Genomic DNA, 22636 nt, shown 5'->3' with positions numbered 1-22636 from the left:
TCTGACTTACCCAAAGTGTTATGCCTTCCTCTGGATGCTCGTGGTCTATTGTCTAGATCCACCTGCTCAGGAGAGGTCAGTGACCTAGTGGATGGGAGGTAGGCAGCCAGAAAATATATAATAAAAGCAATTAAAACTTACATAATGAAGTCACTAACTAACATAAGGTGGTGGAGAAAAAAAAAAGAGAGGGAAAATGTGTTCCACTCTTAATATTTTCAGCAATTTCTGTTAAGAGTAGTTAAAGGCCTGAAATACAATTGTGAAATTCAGAGAAAACGTTTCATGAAATCTGCCTTACTCTCTCCTATAGTAGCAACTTCCTTACCCTGAATGAGGAAAGAAATGTTTAATATCTTTGACTAAGGTTGTATTTTAAATCACGGATAAACTATTTACTTTTAAGATAAACATTCATGTATTATCAGTTGGTCTTTTGTTAAAATGATGTATGGAACCTTTCTTTATTGGCAATGTAAATAAATTTCTTAGAAATGTGAGAATAAATCCCAAGGGTTACATGAGCTATTTTCTTTTTTTTAATATTTTATTTATTTATTTGACAGACAGAGATCACAAATAGGCAGAGAGGCAGGCAGAGGGAAAGGGGGAAGCAGGCTTCCCGATGAGCAGAGAGCCCGATGCGGGACTCAATCCCAGGACCCCGGGATCATGACCAGAGCCGAAAGCAGAGGCTTTAACCCACTGAGCCACCAAGGCGCCCCACATGAGCTATTTTCTAAATAAAATCTTTTTAAATCATCGTTAACTTTTGAAGAGTTCTCTAAGAAAGCATTTGGTAACCACTTCTTTTGATAGTAGACACAGATCTACCAAGGCAAACTTTCTAGTCTATCCTTTTATGAAAACAATAAGCATTAATCTATAGCATGTATCTTTAAAAATTTTCTTTATGTTAGTACTTCTACCTGTTAATCTTCTCTTTTAATTATATCCATTATGTTGTGACGGCCATTATCATGCGGTGAGGTACCTGAAACGATGAATCTATAACAATTTACTCTTCCAGTCACCTCGAATTTAGGATAAAGAAATAGTATGATAAAAAAGTTTAGGTAACTTGCTTCAGGTCATATACCTAATCATACAGTGATGCAGAAAAGAACAAAATAACCAAACCAAACCAACGCTAAATTGCAGTCGAGTGCTTGGGACTTTCTATTCTCAACTTCCAAAATAAATAAATAAATAATAAAAATGGGTAAGAAAGGGGTCATAGGGAAGGAAAACTCATCCTCAAAACAGAGCTTGGACTCACAGCTAATTATGTTCTTCTAGTCACCGTTTTGGGGGAAAATTTCAGTTTTTTGTTTTTTTTTTCTCTATTAACTTTTTCTTTTCATCTGTAAAGTAGGCATTTGGGACAGCAGGGTCTTTGGTGACTCGGGCTTCTTGCTGGTAGACCGGAAGACTGGCTCATAGGAATGCTGCTGGATGCCATATTGTACAACTGAAACTTTCGGAATTGAGGCTGCCTGTTAAGTTTGACAAGAAACATCTTATAGACCTGTCACTTCCCTTTCACACACTTTGCCCTTTAGTTTTATGACATTGAAAAGCAGTATAGAAATTTTATAATAAATTAGTTTTTCTAGGTCTCAACTTTAATGTAGTTTCTAATTTAAACTGATTTTTAGCATGGCACTGCTGTGCTTCCAGCAAGAATGAGAATCTTCTTAGTTTGTTTATTTCAGTTATTGCCAAATCAGATCTCCTGAGAAAGTTTCAGTAAGGTTCGAATGGATAAAACAGTCTTTTGTTTCCCGAATACAGACTTTCTTACCACAATATATCACGTATAGAACTTCTAGGAGGAAAAAAAGTGAAGGAAGTACAGTGGAATTTAGTTATCGTGAAAAAATTCAAAGGAAAGTGCCTGGGTGGCTCAGTCAGTTAAGAGACTGCCTCTTGATTTTGGCTCAGGTCATGATCTCAGGGTCCTAAGATCAAGCCCTGCAGTGGGCTCTGTGCTGGGCATGGAGCCTGCTTGATATTCTCTCATCTGCCCCTCCCCACACCTTGAAAAAAAAGAAAAAAATGATAGGAAAATTTTAAGGACAGACTTGATGGAGTGATCAATTCAATTTCATTACAAATTATGTTAGCTCAGTGATCAGTGTGGTTGGCATTTATAGTGGCATTGAGATACATTTCTTTCCGTGGAGAAAATTTTGATAGGATTTATTTTGGCAAAATAGTAGCAACAACTTTAGTTATTTTGAAATCTAGTGTAAGGGGATCAGCCTGGTCTAGCGAAAATTTACTGTGCAGAAAAATATTAATGCAAGAAAGACCTCAAAAGAAATCAACTCTTGTTAATGTGATCAGGGTTTTAAGGTGGAACTCTAGGGAAAAAACTTCCATTTATAGAAGAGAAAAAATAAAATAAACAATGCTTACTACATGTCCTATAGTCTGTGTAGGGTTTCTTTCCATCATCTAAACTGACTGTTGAGTCCTTTGTATTCTGATTTGCACCTGGTAAAAGTAAGGCATAAATATTTGCTGGTTAATAACCCATATTCTTTCTCCCTATCACATTGCTGCCTCCTTATTGTGATGGGTCATGAAGCCTTTATTTATTCGTGTAGCACTATGTATCTCTGTAGTCAGAGAGGAAACTTCAGGAGGCATCTCGGTCATATTCAGAATTTGAGTAATCAGAGTATCTTGCTGGCTTAATTTTATTAGGATTTTTTGGGAAATTTTTCATAACTTTCTTAATGTTAGCATTAATGCTTTGCTAGAGGCCAAAAGCAACCTTAGCTTGACAATAGCCAGACCTCCAGGATCCTGTAAGCCTTCTTTTAACTTATGAAAGTCTCTTCAGAGACTTCCTTTATCTCTTTCCCTGCAATGTAACCATACAGAAGTTTGTAATCCATCTCTCCTCATGATCACAGTGCAACTCGTCCTTCCCAAGGGTCCTATCCCTGTGCTTTAATTAATAAAGGCAGTTTTTGCACACACACACAAAAACCCACAAAAAAAAAAATAAGAGCAAAAACAAACAACCAACCCATGTAGATATTATGAGCTTAGAGGACTATAATATTGTATGTGTGTTTAGGGAGAAAAAAAAAGATACTACATAGAAATCTCATTGGAGAGAGTATATTTGCCAAGAATTTCTTCTGCCCTTTAAAAAATTTAGGGGGCACCTGGGTGGCTCAGTGGGTTAAAGCCTCTGCCTTCAGCTCCGGTCATAATCTCAGGATCCTGGGATCGATCCCCACATCCGGCTCTCTGCTTGGCAGGGAGCCTGCCCCCCCCCCCCACACCCCCCTGCCGCCTGCTTGTGATCTCTGTCTGTCAAATAAATAAATAAAATCTCTTAAAAAAATAAAAAATAAAAAAATTCAGGAAAGTTTAAGTGTGTTGTTTAACTTGACTAGATATGACTATAGTATATGCGTGAAAAACAAGGTTTAGTTCCAAGGGAATAATGAGGCAATAACAGTTTTCTTTCAAACACATGAAATGAAATCAGCAAGTGTTCCTTCATGTACTTTATCCTCTTTTATCATCTTATGAAATTGAAGTCACTTCTGAAAATAAAAGTTACTATAGCACTCACTAAAATGAGTGGTTATTGACTAAATAAAATGGAATTTAAATATATTTATGAATCATGATTTTATACTTCTCCAACTTCTAAAATTTGAAGAGCTAATAAACTGCTCACTTTGTTTTTAATTTTTTTTTTTTTACCAAAAATCATTTCAAAATCATTGTTTGAGTGTCTCTGAGAAGCAGAAATAATCTGTTATGTAAATATGGGTGCTTAGTACCTTATTCAAAGATGCTTCTGCATGTAGCTGACTAATTGAATGTTTCTGTGGAATGCTTGCATCTAGCCAGGTCTCAGTGCATCACTTTCTAGACCGGGTCTAGCCCAAGCCCAAGTGCATGACCTTCTGGTAAGCATGCCGAAAGTGAGCATCGTAGACCCCTTTCACTTGTAACTTCTGATACTTTCTGTTCACTGTGGGGACCAAGAATCGCATTTTAAGGAAATATCCCAGGTAATTCTCATGCAGGTAGGCTGAGACTCACACTTTGAAAAACAAGGAAGATGTTATATTATGACTAGAGGCGTCCGTCTGATTCATTTTATTGCAGTCATCCACAAAAGAGGGTTTTGGAATTAGGGTAGTTGTAATGTGTATTCTTTACTTCCTCCTACATCCAGTTTTTAAGAAGCCTGCACATATCAGATTGAAGGTCCTAAGTTCTAACGCTGCTTCTTTTAGCTATTTAATTATGAATCGGTAATTGACTAATTTATATCTTACTTTCTCGGTTAGTAACAATCAAAATTTAGATGTTCATCTTTAAGACTCCATGACTAAGATCCACTTTTTTTTTTTTAAAGATAAGGACAGTTGGATAAAATGCTTTCAATTAAAACTTGACTATGTGGTTGCCTAATTAATAATTGAGATATATGAAGATGTCTAGACTTGCTATCAGCCGCAAGTAAGGTTAGACTCTCAGATAAATCTTATGTTTTGCTTATCTGTTCATATAAGGAACCTAAATAACTACATAAGCTATATTAACGCTGCAGTCATGTTTGTTTTTTCCATCTAAAATCTGGAGTTTACATTTTTATGATCCTATACAAAAGAAATATAAGTGAAAAAGCTAGAGTTATTAGTGGAAAGTGACGAACAGGTACTCTAAAGCAGGACTGGCAGACTTTTTCCATAAAGTATCAGCAGATAGTTCCAGCATTTAGACCTCCTCATCTGTCTTCTAACAACACAAAAAAATGGAAAAACAGTCTTAGCTGGGGGCCATACAAAAATTGGTTAGAGCGTAGCTTCTCTAACTGTATGTGCGTAGGCTTCCGTGAGAGGGTAGGTCTTGTTAAAATGCAGATTTTGATTGGATAGGTCTGGAGTTGGGCTGGGGTTCCTGTAGTTCCCCCATGCCTTTGGAGGTCAAAGTCTTGGTTAAACAATTTCAGAGTCTTTCCTCTAATGTACAGCCCCCTCTACTGGTCAGTTTTGAATCGCCAGTGAGTTTAGCTGACAACTCCCCTGTCTTTGTTTTTGTTTTGTTTTGTTTTAATGAAATAATGGGGTCGTGACCCAATAGTGCAGAGTACCTGGTGTTTAGTGGTCCTTCCTAATTTTAAAGATCCAGACCTCTTCGCAAATTTGATGAAAGCTATGGTCCCCCTCACATCTCTCCTGTCCTTCCCACACAAGAATGCCCATTTTTACACAATTCTGAAGAATTCATAACCTACCTAAAGCTTATCCATCTCAAGGTCTCTGCTATATTGTGGAATGTCGGGATTTAGAGGAGTACAGAATTAATCCACTCACTTTTAATAGCATCTTAAAATTTAGATGTATCTCTATGTCTGTCTCTGTTTATATATCTGTATAGTGGCACATTTCAGCTTTATTTAATGCCTTCCCTATTGGCTATTGCTGCCCTGATAATTATATTTAAAACCAAGAATTATAAGTGAAGAAAATAACCTAGCTGTTGATATGAGTGAACATGAATTCTTACTTCTTATAATAAATTTATTCATAGCGCCTTACCCATGGCTTTATTGAAATATGATTCATATGCTACACAATTCACCCATTTAATACATGCAATACAATAGTGCTTTATTATTTTCATGAGTTGTACAACCATCACCATAAGCAATTTTAGAATATTTTCATCACCTGCTAAAGATACCCTAGACCCCTTCACATCCGATCCCTATCTCTCACCCTCGATAATGGCAAACCTACATTCTGTCTATCTGAATTTTTCTCTTCTGGACATTTCATATAAATGGTATAAATATGCAGCCTTTTCTGATTAGCTTCTTCTATAATGTTTTCAATCTTCATGTGGTAGTGCGTATAAGGACTTTGGTGGTTTTGTTTCTGTTTCTGGGTTTTTTTTGTTTGTTTGTTTGTTTTTTGCCGAGTAGTACTCCATTATGTGGATATGCACCATGTATTCATCTGTTCGTCAGTTGATAGACACTTGCATTCTTTTCTTTTCTTTTTTTTTTTGTTATTATGAATAATGCTGTCACGAACATTACATTACATTCAGGTACAAGTTTTTGTGCGGTTATAAAGTTTCCTTTCTCTTGAGTATGTGTACGTAGCCGTTGAATTGCTGGGTCATCTGTTTATTCCAAAACATGTCTAAGAAAATCCAGAGTATTTTCCAAAGTGGTTGCACCTGCACCATTTTACATTCCCATCAGCAGTGTTTGAGGCTCTCAAATTTTCCACATCCCTCCCCCCCAAAAATACTTGTTATTTTACCTTTTTTTTTTTTTTTTTTTGAGTATTGTCATTCTTCTGGATGTGAAATGTATCTCACTGAAATTTTGATTTGCATTTCCCTAGTAACTAATGATGTCAAGAATCTTTTCGTAACTTACTGGCCATTTGTCTGGCTTTTTGTATAAATGTTTATTCAAATCCTTTGCTCATTTTAAAATTTGGTAATTTGTATTTTTATTGAACTATAAGAGCTCTTTATATATTCTAGATCTAAGAGCCCTCAGACATATGACTTGCAAATTTTTTTTTTTTTTCTGATTCTGTGGGTTGTCTTTTCATTCTTCTGATTTTTTTTCTCAAGCACAAATATTTAAATCTAACGAACCAAAGTTATTTATTATTTCATTTGTGGTGTGTGCTTTTGGTGCCCAAGAGAGTTTTGCTTAAGTCAAGGTCATGAAAAATTTGCTCCTTTAATTTCTTCTAATCGATAGTTTTACCTCTTACTTTTAGATTGTAGACGTCCTTTTGAAGTTTTTATAACGGTGGGAATAAAATGATTAAAAGAATATCCAAATGAGACACACTAGAATAGGTTTACATATGTTGTAGTGATACATGGGTGAAATTCTAGACATGCTGGATGCTAGATTTTATTGCTAAGCAGTTTAGATACTCTGCTGTTTTTTCTTTTATAAGTCAATTATTTTATATTCATTAATAAATATTAGTGTATTTCAGGTCCTCTGCAGGCCGTCTCTGGGCCAAACTATTTGATAAAGTAAATAGCACTTTACAAACATGGATGATTGACATGCTTAGTTTTAATAATAGAACAACTTTGACATAGGGGAGCTGTGGATAAATGCATGTGGGAAATTAGAGAAGAACTAGAAAGGTATCTAAACAAAGTGATTGTAGCCTATATACCTGTTACATGAAAAGTGAGATTAAACTCTTGTTCAACTTTAGAATCAGATTCTATGGCCCTGTTCAGACCATTATATCTGGGAATATGTTACTGATTGGCAAACTGTGATTAGCCATTCACATTTCAGTGGTTTGAGATTTTTTTTACTCATTTCTTTTAAAAATAAATCTTACTCTTTATGTTCTTTAAAGTCCTCATTTGCTTTAAGGACCCAGTACTTTCAAAGTATAACTTTCTTTATTATTGTGATGCACAGTGTGGTTACCTGTTCATATTTAAATGATTTGGGTTTCTTTAGTACTTTAAAAAAAGAAATTCTGGGGCACCTGGGTGGCTCAGTGGGTTAAAGCCTCTGCCTTTGGCTCTGGTCATGATCCCAGGGTCCTGGGATCGAGCCCTGCATCGGGTTCTCTGCTCTGCAGGGAGACTGCTTCCTCCTCTCTCTCTCTCTGCCTGCCTCTCTGCCTACTTGTGATCTCTGTCTGTCAAATAAATAAATAAAATCTTAAAAAAAAAAAAAGAAATTCTGACCTCTGTATTGTAAATTACTCTTTGGCTTTAGGTACTCTGCATTTGGAATGTATTTAAGTTCCTTCTCGGATCTGATGAGATAACAAATGATATTCAACAACCTTTAAAATTAATCTTCCTCAGAAAAGAAAAGGTTCATTCACTACAATTAAATACCCTTTATTAAATTAAAAATGTGCATTTTTAATTAATAGTGAAAATAAGGCGGAATAACATTGAGGAGTAAATATTACTTCTATTTATTGAGCTGAAATGTGGTTCTACTAGATGACTGGTTGGAAAATGTTAAAGCTTGTATCTAGACTATCGTTCTGTCCTCAGACATGGTTATTTCTCTCACCATCTCCTTTAGATTTATGTGCAGGAGCTGCTAAGACCCTTTCACAAATAACGACCTGTGACACCTCATAAACTAAAAATGTTCAAAATGACACATCATGCAGATTTTTCATCTTAAAATACCAACAGGTCCTTCCTTTCCTATTTTTTCTACCCTTTAATGGCTCCACTCTCATTGCACTCGAAAGGAAGTCATGGTGCCCATCACTCTTCCTTACTCTCTGGTGATATACCAAATTCTGTCAAGGGTTATTTTATGCTATGCCTTGTATCTTTCTCTTTTTTTCTACTTTCAGCATCATTTCTCAAAGTCAGGTTCTTTTTATTGTTCTCTGGAATCATTAAGTACCTTTGACCTGTCCTTTTGCCTCCATGGCTCTTTATCTTTTATACTGCACACCAAAAATACCTTTCTAATACACGGATATCATATCACTGCCCTCTCAAAATCTCTTAGCCATATAGAATGAAGATCGCAATCCTTTGCGTGGTGTTTAAAACCTGTTTGTCTGGATTGCCAAGAGTACTTTTTACCTCCACCTGTCATATCAACTTCCTCCCTGATTATGAAATGTATCATCCATGTCCTCTCATGATCTCAGGTTGTTTCTTCAATTTGAATGTCTTTTCCCTTTATTTGCATAATTTTATTCTTTACCTCTCAACTTAAATGATGCCTTTTCAGGGGAAGCCTCATTACACTCTAGTTAGGGTTAATAGTTTTTTTCTCCATTTTTTTCCTGTAGTGCATTTCTTGGACCTCCAAGCAACATTTATTTTACTTTAACATAATGATTTATGCTTGAATTCCTCAGTCAGATGTCCCTGGGTTCAAATCCTGCCTCAACTGCTTATTTCCTCTACCTCTCTGGGCAATTAATGTTATTTCCTAACCTGCTTCCTCACCTGTTAAATGGAGTGAATATTTGTACATAGTTTGGGGGTCTCTTTTTATGTGAAGTCTGATGACACAATGCCAGTATGATACACACCACATTGTGTATTCTGGGTACTTGCCCATTTGGCTTTGTTCCCCAGTAGATAGTAGTTGTTTGGGGACGAATTAATCTTGCTCATTTTCGTACCCAAAAGAAAATGTCATACTCTCTTCTACTTTTCCTTGCCACGATTCATGGAACATTTAAACCTAACTCATTAGAATTAAACTATTAATTTATTGCTATGTTATCACATTCCACAAAGGAGTTGGGATGACTTAAGAGATGCATCAAGAACAAAAGTATGAAAAATTAAAAAAAAGTAACAAATACATTTTGAATAATTGAAGAGTTTAATTTCACCAATGTCCACCTAAGAGAAACAAAAGCTATAGATAAGGAAAAAATTTTTTTAAAGAGCTTATTTATTTATTTATTTATTTGACAGAGAGAGAGATCACAAGTAGGCAAAGAGTTGGGGGGGTGGGGGGGCAGGGAAGCAGGCTCCCTGCTGAGCAGAGAACCGGACGGGGCTCAATCCCAGGACCCTGAGATCATGACCTGAGCCAAAGGCAGAGGCTTAACCCACGGAACCACCCAGGCGCCCCAAGAAAAAAAAATATTTTATTTATTTATTTGAGAAGGAGCACAAGAAGGGGGTGGACCACGGGGAGAAGCAGGCTCCAGGCTGAGCAGGGAGCCCAATGTGGGACTTTATCCTGGGACTCCAGGATCATGACCTGAGCCTAAGGCGATTGCTTAACCAACTGAGCCACCCAGGTGCCCCAGATAAGAAAATGTTAATGCTTGTCTTCATTCTGTCCTGTTTTGTAGGATCTCGTCTTCGCCAAGAAGATTTCCCCCCGCGGATTGTGGAGCACCCTTCAGATGTCATTGTCTCTAAGGGAGAGCCCACCACTTTGAACTGTAAGGCAGAGGGCCGGCCAACGCCCACCATTGAGTGGTACAAGGATGGCGAGCGGGTGGAGACTGACAAGGATGATCCCCGGTCTCACAGGATGCTTCTGCCCAGCGGATCCTTATTTTTCTTGCGCATTGTGCATGGGCGCAGAAGCAAACCCGATGAAGGAAGCTACGTCTGTGTTGCAAGGAACTATCTCGGTGAAGCAGTGAGTCGAAACGCATCTCTGGAAGTGGCATGTAAGTACACATGATGAATCTCGTAAATAGCACACACTTTTACTTTAATTTATTTTTAGCAAGCTTTGATTTGTCCCCATGGGTACTTAATACCGAAAGAAGAAAACAGCCAACATGCCATGGAGAATGTTACTTTGCCTTCTCTAACGCAAAGCTGGTCAAAATAATGTCAAGCCATGGTGTTGCAATAAATTTATTTCTATTGAAGCAAGGTGGAAATTATGTTTTTACATTAAAGCAAAGCGGTGATGTTGCTGATCATATTTAAACTTTGAATTATTGATGAAAGATAGAATCAAGTATTAAAGCCAGCTATGTTAAAATGGAAAACTTAAATGTAACATGGGATCATACAATGGGCATGTACCTATTTTGGTTACCTGTGTATATATAACTGTTACATATTGCACATATATATATGTATACACACACACATATATGTATGTATATATATTTCTGAGTCTAATATTTATCAGACACCTTTAAAAAGAATATACTCCCTTGGTTATATTAACTTTTTTACTTCCAGTCTGAATTCAGGAATCATTACCATAGGCATGTGGGGGAGAATATAGAAACAGGGAACTATGTTTATTTATTTTTTCTATCAATAAAACTCATTACAAGAAGAGATCTGATTTTTGTGGGGACAAAATATTCACACATGGAAGGACCTTGCTCAGTCTTCGCAATCATCAATAGTTAAGGGCTTGCCCTGCCTTTGGGATTTAAAAAAATATATTTATGTATTCATCAGATAGCCCAAATAGCACTAGCAAATCAAGATATCAGTGCTTTGTATCTATTTGAACAATAACTTCATAACTTCATCATTTTCCAGAACAAATTAAAATATATGATAGATTTTGCCAGGGGAGGGGGGGTCTTACAGATAAGGATTTGGTGTCATAATTTAAACAGTACCATAAATTTTGATATTATTTATTCTATGGAAACATATTATCTGGAATTGATCATTAATAAGATGGAAACAATTGGGCTTAGAAAAAAGCTTGTACTTTTCAACTTTCTGGTTGTACCAGTAGGTCTTCACAGATAAGAAAACTGAGTCATTTCAAGATGCGTAGGTGTTACTTATATAGCTGGAAGTGGAATGCTAAATAATAGCTCATGGTCTCATGTCGGTAATTAAACTTGGTACTTGCATTCACAGGCTACATGGTATCACACTACAATCACACAAATTATAAAACTTGTGTATATGTGTATTGTGATTCTCAGCGATTTATCACCTTTACATAGGAAATCATCTTTTAGTAAACAGTCATACTGTTTCTTCTTCGCCTACTTTAGTGAAAGCTTTTGTTCTCAACTGTCTGGTCTTTTGATTTATAGTTTGTACCAGGAAATCTAAAACCTACAATGCTTCAAATGTGTAAATCCAATAGGAAAAGCCTAGAAGAATCCTAGAACCCAAATTTGTTTTGTGAAGTAGTTTGAGATAGGAGCATTAGAACCTTAGCTAGCAATGCGATTTTGCTCAAGGCACCAGGTAATTTCATTTTTATAACTTAGTTCAAAAAAGCAGTCAAATTAAATGCAGTTTAGTGAGATTTGAAATACACACACAAAAGCTCAAGAATCAATATTCCTAACTCTTTATTTTTATTCTGAAATATCTTATTCCTGGAAATTTTCAAACATACTGAAATATGTCAATGTCAAATTACATTGGTTCTCCCCCCCCACTGAATCCCTTTGTAGTAAATATAACAGGCATTATTCTCCCATTTTATAGATAATATGAAACCCATGATAGTTAAGTGATGAAGACTCAGGCTATAAATTAACGGGAATTTGAAGACCAGATTCTGATTCTTCTAAGTTTAGTTTTAGGGAATTGTGCCATATTAGGGAAAACATTCTAAATGAAATTTGGTCTAAAATTTGGTCTAAAAATTAAAATTTTAAAATCAAAACTTTTTTTAATCTACTCAGCAACAAATATCTATTTTTAATTTTCAACTAACTTTCCTCCTTAATGTTGAAGTTTACCTAAATTGGCCAGTCATTTTATTGCTGGGCATCTATAAACACTTTTTTCCCTGAACCTTAGCTTTTTAAAAATTCTTCCCAGCATACATACATCTTGTATTTTTATTTAATCTGATGATTGCTCTCTTTCCTAATTGCATCATTAATAATGAATCAAACTGTTTTAGGAGGAAAAATTTAAACCATGATTTTTCCTTGGTAATGTGACAGTAGCACTTTTTATTTTTAAATCAATGAGCTTTGAGAAATGCTAAAAATACTTTTGACCTAGAGAGGAAAACAAGAAAGCCTCTAAATTGGATTTAGCTAGTGAATAAAATTCTTTCTTCTAATGCCATGTCAACAGTTCATGCCGTTTGAGGCAACACAAGATCAAATAATACCCATTTATATGCTACTCATCTCTTTCACATTAGATCATCAGTCATCTCTTTTCCCTTAAGTGTTTCATAAAATGTATTAATATGGAAACTTGGGGGAAGCACTGTGCTTTTTCAGTATTATTTGTTACTAAAGTATATATTTTTTTAAAGTGATAGAAGAATAGCTATAGATTTGATCAATGTTTGGCTTTCATAATTTAGAACACTCAGCATAAATGCTCAGTCAGGACATGTCACTGTTTATTCAGTAAAGGCAAGAATGGAAGTCCAGTGACGCTGTGTGTTTGGGGAACTGTAGGGAGCTTGATATAAGGTAGATGGGCAACATAAGTTGGAAAAGTAGATTTTTTTTTAATATAAAAGGAGCCTTTGAAAGAAAATTGAAGACCGGGTTAAGGGGATGATGTTTGAAGTCAGAGAGGAGTTAAGAAGCTGTCAAATGAAAAGAGTATATATTAGATTTTGAACTGAAACTAGCAGTGAAGATTGAAAGAAGGAAATAGTTTGAATCAGATTTAGAAATCATAAACCATATCACTTTATGGTCAGTTTAGGGATTTAGGGGATAATGGATGATTCCCAGTGTTTGTTTTTTTTTGTTTGTTTGTTTTTTGTTTCCCACTGAGTGACTAGGTATATAGTGCTACCCCCATAGGGATGGCAAGTATAAAAGAAAGAACTGTAACAGGAACAGGAGAGTGAAGTCAGCTTTGGCTGTGTTACTTAACATGCCAGTGAGGCATCGAGGTAAAACTATCTCATGTTCCTTTTAAAAGGGAGCTTCTAGAACTGAGGAGAAAGGTCTTTACCACATGGAGGATAAAGTGGTGGAAGTCGATAAAGTAGACATGATTGCCCAGGCAGGCTGTGTGCCAGGAATGGTTAGTAAGGGCTGAGATCACTCCTGTTTCTTGGAACCCTAATATTTAATGGTGGGCAAAGGAAAGAAGTACTGGTTGAGGAGGGTCAAAGGAGGTATGAGAGTGATGGCCCATGGTGAGGGAAGTGACACGAAGAGCAAGGAAACAATTTTAAGAAAGAAAAAGTGTTTTGCGATGCAAGCGCCACATTTTGGTTAAATAAAAAGGACTCCATGGACTCTAGGACTGGAAGCGAGCATGGCAGCTGAAGAAGTAAGTGGTGGGATTAGAATGGCAAATGCTGCCCCTCTCCCAAGAATCTAGTCCTGAATGGAGTGTGGGGGAACTAGCGCAAGCTCCCAGGTCTCCGCACTATTGCCTCTTGGGGTTGTTGTGGGCTGTGCTCTGTGTTGTAGGATGTTTAGCCGCATCTCTGGCCTTTGCCCAGGAGCTGCCAAAAAGACCCCCCTCCAACCCCAGCTGTGATAACTAAAAATATCTCTGGACACTGCCAAATGTCCCCTGGGTGGGGGTCAAAATCAGTTGAGAATTACTGATCTCTGGTATCTAGGGGATTAAGTGTATGGATAAGTAGCAAATAAACTTGTTATAACTTTTATTGTGAAATACGATTATTGATGAAAAACATGGAGAGTTTTGGACTCTCCTTGTTTCACCTTGGTTTTCATTTTTAATTTCAAAAGGCTTGATTTCTGCTGTCAGATGAAATGTGCAATTGTATTGGTAACCGTCCGTCTTGACAGGTTATGTAGAAAAAAATCAGCCTGTTCTTTACCATACTGTACACATTCTCTTTTTTGTTTTCCTTTAATAGAAAACCAGTTTTATGTAACAAAATAGTATAGGAGAGGGGAAAAAATATTCAAGAGCAACCATTGTTATGGAGTGTTGAATCACTTTATCTCGTATTTGCTTTTTTCCTCTTGGTTTGGAAAAAAAAGTAAAAATAAGGCATCCAGAAAGTACTTTTCAGATCACTGGAACTCAAGAAAGGTCTTTAGGTGAAAGCAGTTTTTACCTTTTTAGAAAACAGAACCGCAGGGTCCCCAGCAAACACCTGGCACGGAAGAAGTTAATATGCAGTTTTCCGATGAGACCACCAAGAGAGCAGAGGCGTAGCTGGTGCAGATAGGGTTTCAGCTGGAACACTAGTTCTCCCTGCGTTTGGAACAGAAGGAGCACAGGGGTCCTTCCACGTTTTGTGGCTGCCTGTGATACAGCCTGAGTCAGTGGCAGCCCCTCGAGATAGCAGCTGTAGCCCCAGGTGGTAAATATATGACAGCAGCTTGATCTATCGACCAGGGTAAGAGGGGGTTCTGGCCTAAATGAAAATTCATGAAAAATTGATGAAGTCCCCAGATTATGTTTTCTGTTTCCTTTTCGCAGCACTCTACCCATGTAGAGAGGGGAGATTAAATGAGGTGCTGAAGGCTTTAGTGGCAAGGAGGTTGTGGTTCAAAGGTCAGGGGTCAGAGAGAAAACGATCTATTTTTTTTTTTTTTTGCTTTCCTTCTAAAGCAAAACACAAAAACTTTTCAGATTAGCTGTGATTTAATTTTGCTTTGATAAAAATAAAATGGCAAGATATTTAAAAAGTGGTCTACAAAGCAACTACAAAAGAGAGGACAGATGTGATTCATAATGTAATTGAGGAACTAGAAATAGATTGAATTCCATGACTGTGAGGTGATTATTTTTCTTTTCTTTTCTCTCTTTCTTTTTTCCTTCTCTTTCTTTCTTTCTTTCTCTTTGTTTCTTTCTCTCTTTCTGTCTTTCTTTCTTTCTGTCAAGACTCATGCTGCAAGTCATTTAGAAAAGGAAAAGGTCTTGCATTATTTATAGGTCACAGATTGCTAGAATAGCAAAGCTATGGAACACTCTACAAACATAATGATCCTGTTTGCTTTAAATCCAAAATGAAATTGATGTTTTATCTGTACAAGGAGGAGAGGTTACAGAAGTAGACTGACTTTAGTAATCAAGGTCACAGGTGGCATTAAAAATGAACATGAGGTAAATTGTTTCCCTGGTATTTCCAAGTTAATAAATATATGACTTTTATTCTTTTATTTTGGCTGTAAATGAATGTTATCCAGGCAAATTACCTTTATACTCCATAAAGACACAAAATAAATTTCAAAAAAGGCTAAATCATGGAGGATTTTTGTAAAAGATTTGCTTTATTGAGATACAATTCACTTACCATACAATTTACCATTGAAAATGTACAATTCATTGTATTTTAGTATATTCACAGAGTTGTCCAACTCACACCACAATTTATTTTAGAACATTTTCATCACTCCTAAAGGAAACTCCATACCCATTAGCAGTCAGTCCCCATTCCTCTCAAACCCTCCTGCCTCAGCTCTGAGCAAACATTTAATCTACTTTCCATCTCTATACATTTGCCTAGTCTGGACATGTCATATAAATGGAATCATACAGTATATGGTCTTTGTGATTAGCTTCTTTTCCTTAGTATGATATTTTCAAAGCTCATCCTTATAGAAACATGTATCCATACTTCATTTCTTTATATTGCTGAATAATACTCTGTAGAATGGATATACCACATTTTATCTATCCTCTTTTGATATATATTTGGATTATCTCCACTTTTTGTTATGAACAATGCTTCTATGAACATTCCGGGGCAAATTTTTGTGTAGACATATGGTGTCATTTGGGCGTTCTCTTGGGTAGATACCTAGGGATAGAATTGCTAAGTCATATGGTTGGTAGTCTGTTTCACTTATATTAACTTTGAAGTTACCACACCGTGACTTTCCTAAAACAAACATACAAACAAACCTATCCATTTAAATACCTAAGAGACAGTGAGTCAATCTGGAACTGATATTCATAGATTTTGACCATAAAGAATGTAGATGCAACCGATTTTTTTCACAATTCTTCTATTTGTGTTTCTACACTTTTTAAAAGAGAATTCAGAGACCCTTTTTTTTTTTTTTTTAAGTCTTATTCCCTTTATTCTCTTCAACTAATCAACATGACCACCGGTGACACAACACTGTTATTGACACACAACACTCAAAAGTGGGGCCTCTCTTCACTCCACAGGGACAAGTCAGGTTGAGTGGGGCTTCTCTAATGGGGGCAAAGGAGTCTGGGGGCTGCTCGCCTCCGGAGCAGGTGTCATGGAATCTCCCCTCTTGGCTGTGACCGCTTCAAGTGTCCCCACCATTCAGGATCCATGCCCAGTTCTGTCAAGTTCCCACGTGACCTCCACAGCCATAGAGGTTTCAAGTTGCACCCTAAGCTCAGATCAGCGTCTACTCTCCCCTCTGCTTTCGCCAGTGACCCTGCGACTGGTCTGTTGGGCTCCTCCACCAGGGCACTTCTGAAGCCTGAAGCCAGGCCTGTGAGGAGCCGGACAAGAGGTTTGGCTATGCTGCACCTTTTGGACTAAGTTCTGGTGGGCATGTGCCACAACCGTCCCCTGGGCCTTTGCCTCATCTGGCCAGAGGGAGTCTGGACACTGCCACCTCCCCAAGCCAGCTCCCTGCTTAGTTCCTCCCAAGATGCAGCTCGCTCTGGGAGGGAAGCACCTGGGTAAAGAAGTTTGGGGAGGTGGGCCAGAGAGAACAGGTTATGCCCCAAAGGCAGAGACCTTTTTTTGATAGGGTGGGAAGGATTAGCAATTGAAAAATGTTCATAGTCCAAGGTACTTGGGCCAAATGATGGGGTGAATTGTGTTCCCCCAGATTTATATTCTGAAGTCCTAACCCTCAGTTCCTCCATATGTGACTATGTTTGGAGGTAGAACCTTTAAGAGTAGTAAGTTAAAGTGCAGCCATTGGGGTAGATCCTAATTCAAGTGTTCTTAGAAGGAGAGGACATTTGGATACGTAGAGAGACACCAGGGATGCAAAACGCAGAGGAAATAGCTTGTGGAGAACACAGTGAAAAGGGGCTGTCTGCAAGCCTCAGAAGAAACCGAGCCCTACAGCACCTTGACCTCACACATCGATGCCTCCAGAACTGTGAGAAAATAAATTTCTGTTGTTTAAACCACCCTGTCTTATAGCAGCCCTAGCAAATTAATATAGGTCATGAATCTTAAAACAAGAGTAACCCTCCCCGACTAAAAAAAAAAAAGGGAGGAGGTACCTGGGTACTTCATTTGTTGAAGTTGCTGCCTTCAGCTCAGGTTCTGTTCTCAGGGTCTTGGGATCGAGTCCCATATCAGGCTCCCTGCTTGCTCTGTCTTCATCTTCCTCTGCCTCTCTCCCTTGCTTGTGTTCTCTCTCTCTCCAAATAAATAAATAGAATCTTAAAAAAAAAAAAAAAAGAAAAAAGAAAAAAAAGCAAGAGGAACCCCTACTAACATAATATTAAAAAGAAATGATGAGAATCAAATGTTGTTTGCATTCTGTAGATTTTGTTCTACAGTGTTGGTCTGAGGCTGTTTTAAAAGAAATCTGTGAACTCAATTGGATGTATTATAAGCCAGAATGTATAGGCATCAAGGAATTAATCTAAAATATCTTTAACTAGGGGCGTCTGGCTGACCCAGTCAATAGACTGTGTAATTCTTGATCTTTTTTTGTAAGTTCAAGCCCCACGTTGGGTAGTTGGGTATAGAGATTACTTAAAAGAAAAAAACCACAGGGCGCCTAGGTGGCTTAGTGGATTAAGCCTCTGCCTTCGGCTCCGGTCATGATCTCAGGGTCCTGGGATCGAGCCCTGCGTCAGGCTCTCTGCTCCGCGGGGAGCCTGCTTCCCCCTCTCTCTCTGCCTGCCTCTCTGCCTACTTGTGATCTCTCTCTCTGTCAAATAAATAAAATAAAATCTTTTAAACACACACACACACACACACACACACACATCTTTAAGTAGACATAAAAGACGAAGCAAACATTTGGTATTAGAAAACAGATGATCGTAGAAGGGTGAGTGTGTGCCCATGCATATGTATATCTGTATTGTTGGGCGGTTCTGCGTGTGTACCTTTTAATTTTGTGAAATTCCATCAAATTCTTTCAAATACAGATCTCTTCCTTAATCTTCACAAGTGAAAGTGGGAAATTGCTGCTCTTTGGGAACATGTTTGCATTTATGATCTATTTAAATATGTATAATGCTCTATTTTGATATCAGGTTTCTGTTGATTGAATGGACTGCATGCAACGCCTCTTAGTACAAGTCTCAAGTTGCTTTTCACTCAGATTAGCCTGAGTTAACTCCGACTCCAGGGAAAGTACATAAAAGAAGGGAAAATCAGGATGTCCTCTGCTTTCTTCAAAAGATTATTTCTGAAAACAGTATTGTCCTGAGCTCTGCAAACATATAAATCCTGTGCATGGAGTGACAGCTACATCTGTTCATGGTGGGTCAAGACAGAACATGCTGAGGTTGGTGCTTGTTTTCAACCCCAGAAACTTCCTTTAGATACAGTTAAGAAAAGGAATCTTCAAGGTTTGGGAGGGTTTTGCACCTATAAGCCTTCAATTTTTTTGAAAACGGTTGGTGTGTAAATATAAGTTGATTTTAATAAAAATGCATACTTTCTATACTTAGAAAATGGAATTTGGGCTGCAACTTGTATACTTTCCTCTCAGCATCTGTGTTTCAGCAGAACAGCCGGTCTCTAATTTTCTTTAGATTGAATTTGTTTCTGCTAGGTATAATGCACATCTTTCTATTCTGAGGCAGCCCCCACAAGATTTTTATAATTATGTAAAGGAGATCACCCTTCTTTCATGCATGAGTCGGTATCTTTGGTGAGTTCTTTACAGGAGTAGAGAAGTAAAAACAGTAGGTGAAATTTTTCAACTCTGTAAATTTCTTTTTGTATAAAAATTTGGAGCAGTTTGTGGTTTAACTGCTAAAGGATGAGGTTCAATCATAAATTGACATATTCTTTTACTCTGTCTCATTGGAATTGGTTTTTTCCCCCTTAGGAAATTTTAGAAAGCAAGAACAACGTTCCCAATCACCATTAAAAAAAAAAAATAGGAGATATTTATACATTTTTGTCAAGTGAGTGTATGTTTCACAAGAAATAATTTGGGTTCCTGCTTGGGGTGATTTCTATGAACTCTAAAGTTCCCTAGCACCACCTGGGGCTGTTCAGACATCAATAAATTGGTATTCCTGGGCCTGGGTAGAAATGAAGCAAGGACTGTAAGGGAGGCAGGCGCTTTGATGTTGTGACAGATAGATATATAGGTCCAGATCTGGGGTGAATCCCGACAGGTTTTTTGGTATGTTTATTTTTCTTTGGCAGATAATCTATCATTTGTAGGCACTTACTCCCTGATTAATCCAAGCCTGTTATATAATTGATCCTCAAAAGGCCAAGCAAGGTTGTCAACTGGATTGCTAAAAGTCTGATTGGCTGTTTGTCATTGGCGGATTGAGTCCTATCTCAAATAGAGATTTGGGAATTAAGCTTATATTAACATCTGAAAAGGAGCTCTTTTTTTTTTTTTTTTTTTTAATCATCTATACTTTTTTTTCCCCCTGATAATCAGGCCTTTTCCAGGTATAGAAGTACTTCCTGGTATTTTCAAAGACAGTCATTAAGTTGTTTTTTTTTAATGTGGTTATCTAACACCTTAGTCTATGACAAGATTTTATAGCAAATTTTATAGTTTATAAATGGAAACATAATTTGACTATTTTATTTCCATAACAGAAGTCATATTTGATACAAGCCTTCATATATATATATATATATATATACTTATATATATATATATTTTTTTTTTTTCATTTTCCTTCTTCTTGCTTTCTCTTTACATTGAGTGAGCACATTCAGTGCTTTTCCTTAAATAATTTAACAAGTCTTTATTGGGTTTCCTGGTCATTAGGAATTGAGAATGATTTTAAAAGCTCCATGTCCTCCGTGGTGCTAGTGTTATTAGTGAGAAGCCTGAGTGGGCAACCTCATTGAGTGATGGTCCCACTGTGGTGTAGGTGTAAGGTAAGGGCCTCCGGGGGTGCCTGGGTGGCTCAGTCCTTAAGTGTCTGCCTTCGCCTCAGGTCATGATCCCAGGGTCCTGGGATTGCCCCCCACCCCCAATCGGGCTTCCTGCTCAGCGGGAAGCCTGCTTCTCCCTCTCCCACTCCCCCAGCTTGTGTTCCCTCTCTTGCTGTCTCTCTTTCACTCTCAGTCAAATAAATAAATAAAATCTTAAAAAAAACTAAAGATAAGGGCCTTGAGACAGAGCAGGCCAAGGGAGGTAGGAGTGGCACCAAATGCTTTTGGGTGAATATGAATGCAAATGGCCTTAGGAAACTGGAGAGAAGAATAAAAGCAAAACCCTGAGGCTATGCTGGGCTACTTTGGAGGAAACGTATATATGCTGATTTGAAGAAGTATGCAGTGGAGTAGAGGGAGATAATTTAAATAGGGAAGTGGAGCCTGGTAATGACTCCAACTGAGGAGTTTACTATTCTCCTCAAAGAGCTAAGGGAGCTCTTTAGTGTTTCTGACTGAGGAGTGTTAGTTGGACGTGGGGTGTGAAGACTTATTAAACACAGCATACACCAGGTGGGAGCACTGGGGAGCCTGGCTGGGGAGATCTTGGCAAGTTAAGGTACAATAGGATGAGGGTTGAGATAAGCTGGTGAGTTAAGTTGCTATTAGAAAGAGGAGAGATAACATTCTGAAAGAGAATTGATAAAAACTTAAGTCATGATTTGTGGTTCAAGGAGCTATATAAATTCAGTTTGCTGTATTTCCCTATAGTACTTTCCGACTCTCAAGTACCCAGCTAGGTATTTGAGGGTATGGACACTTAGAAAAGAGTTGTTATTTAATGTGTATAAAGTTTCACTGTTGTAAGATGAAAACACCCTGGAGATTCATTACACAAGAATGTAAATTTACTTAACACTGCTGAACTGTACACTTACAAATGGTTAAGATGCTATATTTTATGTCATTTTTTAAAAACCAAACCACAAAAAAAATTAAAAAAATAAAAAACACACCAAAAAGGCAGAGCAAGGCATGACACGTGCTGCCATAGTGTGTTAATACGTTAATACAAAATGTGTGAGTCCTTGGGCTGACATTCTGAGGGGATTCAGAGAAAGAGGTAGATTTCTGCCAAGAGGATTTTGGAAGGAGTGGAATGATTTCACTGCTGCTTACTAAATGCCAGGCTTCTTTTTTAAATGTTTTATACTTATGATTTATTCAGTTCTCAGACTAACCCTGTTATTTGCTCTCTGCTATATCTGAGGCCCCAAGAACTCACTTGTAGTTACTTAGACAGCAATAAGAGTCAGGATTCGAACTCAGGGAACCTTCCTCTAGAGTCTGCTTTGCTAACCACTAAGGTAAGACTCCTCCTTGAGTCGTTTAAACGAGTAAAGTCATTCGGCACATAGAGGAAATCATCAGCATTTGTTTTAGTTGATTCACTCAGGATGATCCGATCTACATGTATAAGGAGGGTGCTGGACTAGATGAAGCCTAAAGCTTTGTTTTGGTGTTAAAATTCTGTGAATCGTGGGATATTAAAGAAAAGAAACAACAGGAAGGGTGAGCTTTTCTTTCTTTTTTATTTAGTTATATATTGACATTTGAGAGCTCATTAGTTTATTCAAGTAATTTGATTTTCTCTGTACAGTTCCTAGTTGTCAAATATTAGTATCAAGAAAATCCATCACGTTCACGTTTTATTGACATGTTTGCAGGCCAAAGCAGCTTGGAAATGAAGAATTCAATTCGCAAGATGAGTCATCTATCATTTAATATCTAAAGATAACTTGACTAAGTGTATAGAAAATGGGGCCTGATAATAGCAATGATACCATTATACTATTTTCTAGAGTTCTTGAGAGTTACTAACACAATCACATGCACTTATTTCATGGTATATGTACTTGTAGATGTTTGCTGACTTTGAGAGTTTCCAAGTTCAGTACATAGTAGCATTAACATGGGTCAGTTTTGGCTTTCAAATAACTATTTGTTTTTAAAATGAATTGAAAGAGGAAAGATGGTCTTTCCAACAAGTGATATTGGAGCAATTGGATATCCATAGGCAAAAAAAAAAAAAAAAAAGAGACCCTCAAACCACATGCATTATAAAAGAATGAATTAAAAATGGATCATAGATTTAAACATAAAGTATAAACCTAGAAAAACCTTTAAAAGGTAAGGTAAACCCAGGTGTCTAGAGCTTGGTGAAGAGTTCTT

The 22636-nt window shown here is 37.3% G+C and overlaps 1 protein-coding gene across 25 annotated transcripts in view; it reads left to right on the top strand.

Moving 5' to 3' along the window:
• The window catches only part of ROBO2 (roundabout guidance receptor 2), a 1322570-nt gene that overhangs the window by 779280 nt on the left and 520654 nt on the right, over positions 1 to 22636 (top strand). For all 25 annotated transcript variants that reach the window (XM_046002527.1, XM_046002529.1, XM_046002535.1 and 22 more), the window contains exon 2: positions 9849 to 10175. In XM_046002527.1, the coding sequence (XP_045858483.1) occupies positions 9849 to 10175 (327 nt within the window). The remainder of the gene's footprint in view (positions 1 to 9848; positions 10176 to 22636) is intronic.

Source organism: Meles meles, chromosome 4 (assembly GCF_922984935.1).
Source record: "Meles meles chromosome 4, mMelMel3.1 paternal haplotype, whole genome shotgun sequence".
Classification (NCBI taxonomy): Eukaryota; Metazoa; Chordata; class Mammalia; order Carnivora; family Mustelidae; genus Meles; species Meles meles.
The sequence above is the reverse complement of the archived record's forward strand: the minus strand, read 5'-3'. Positions and strand labels throughout refer to the sequence as shown.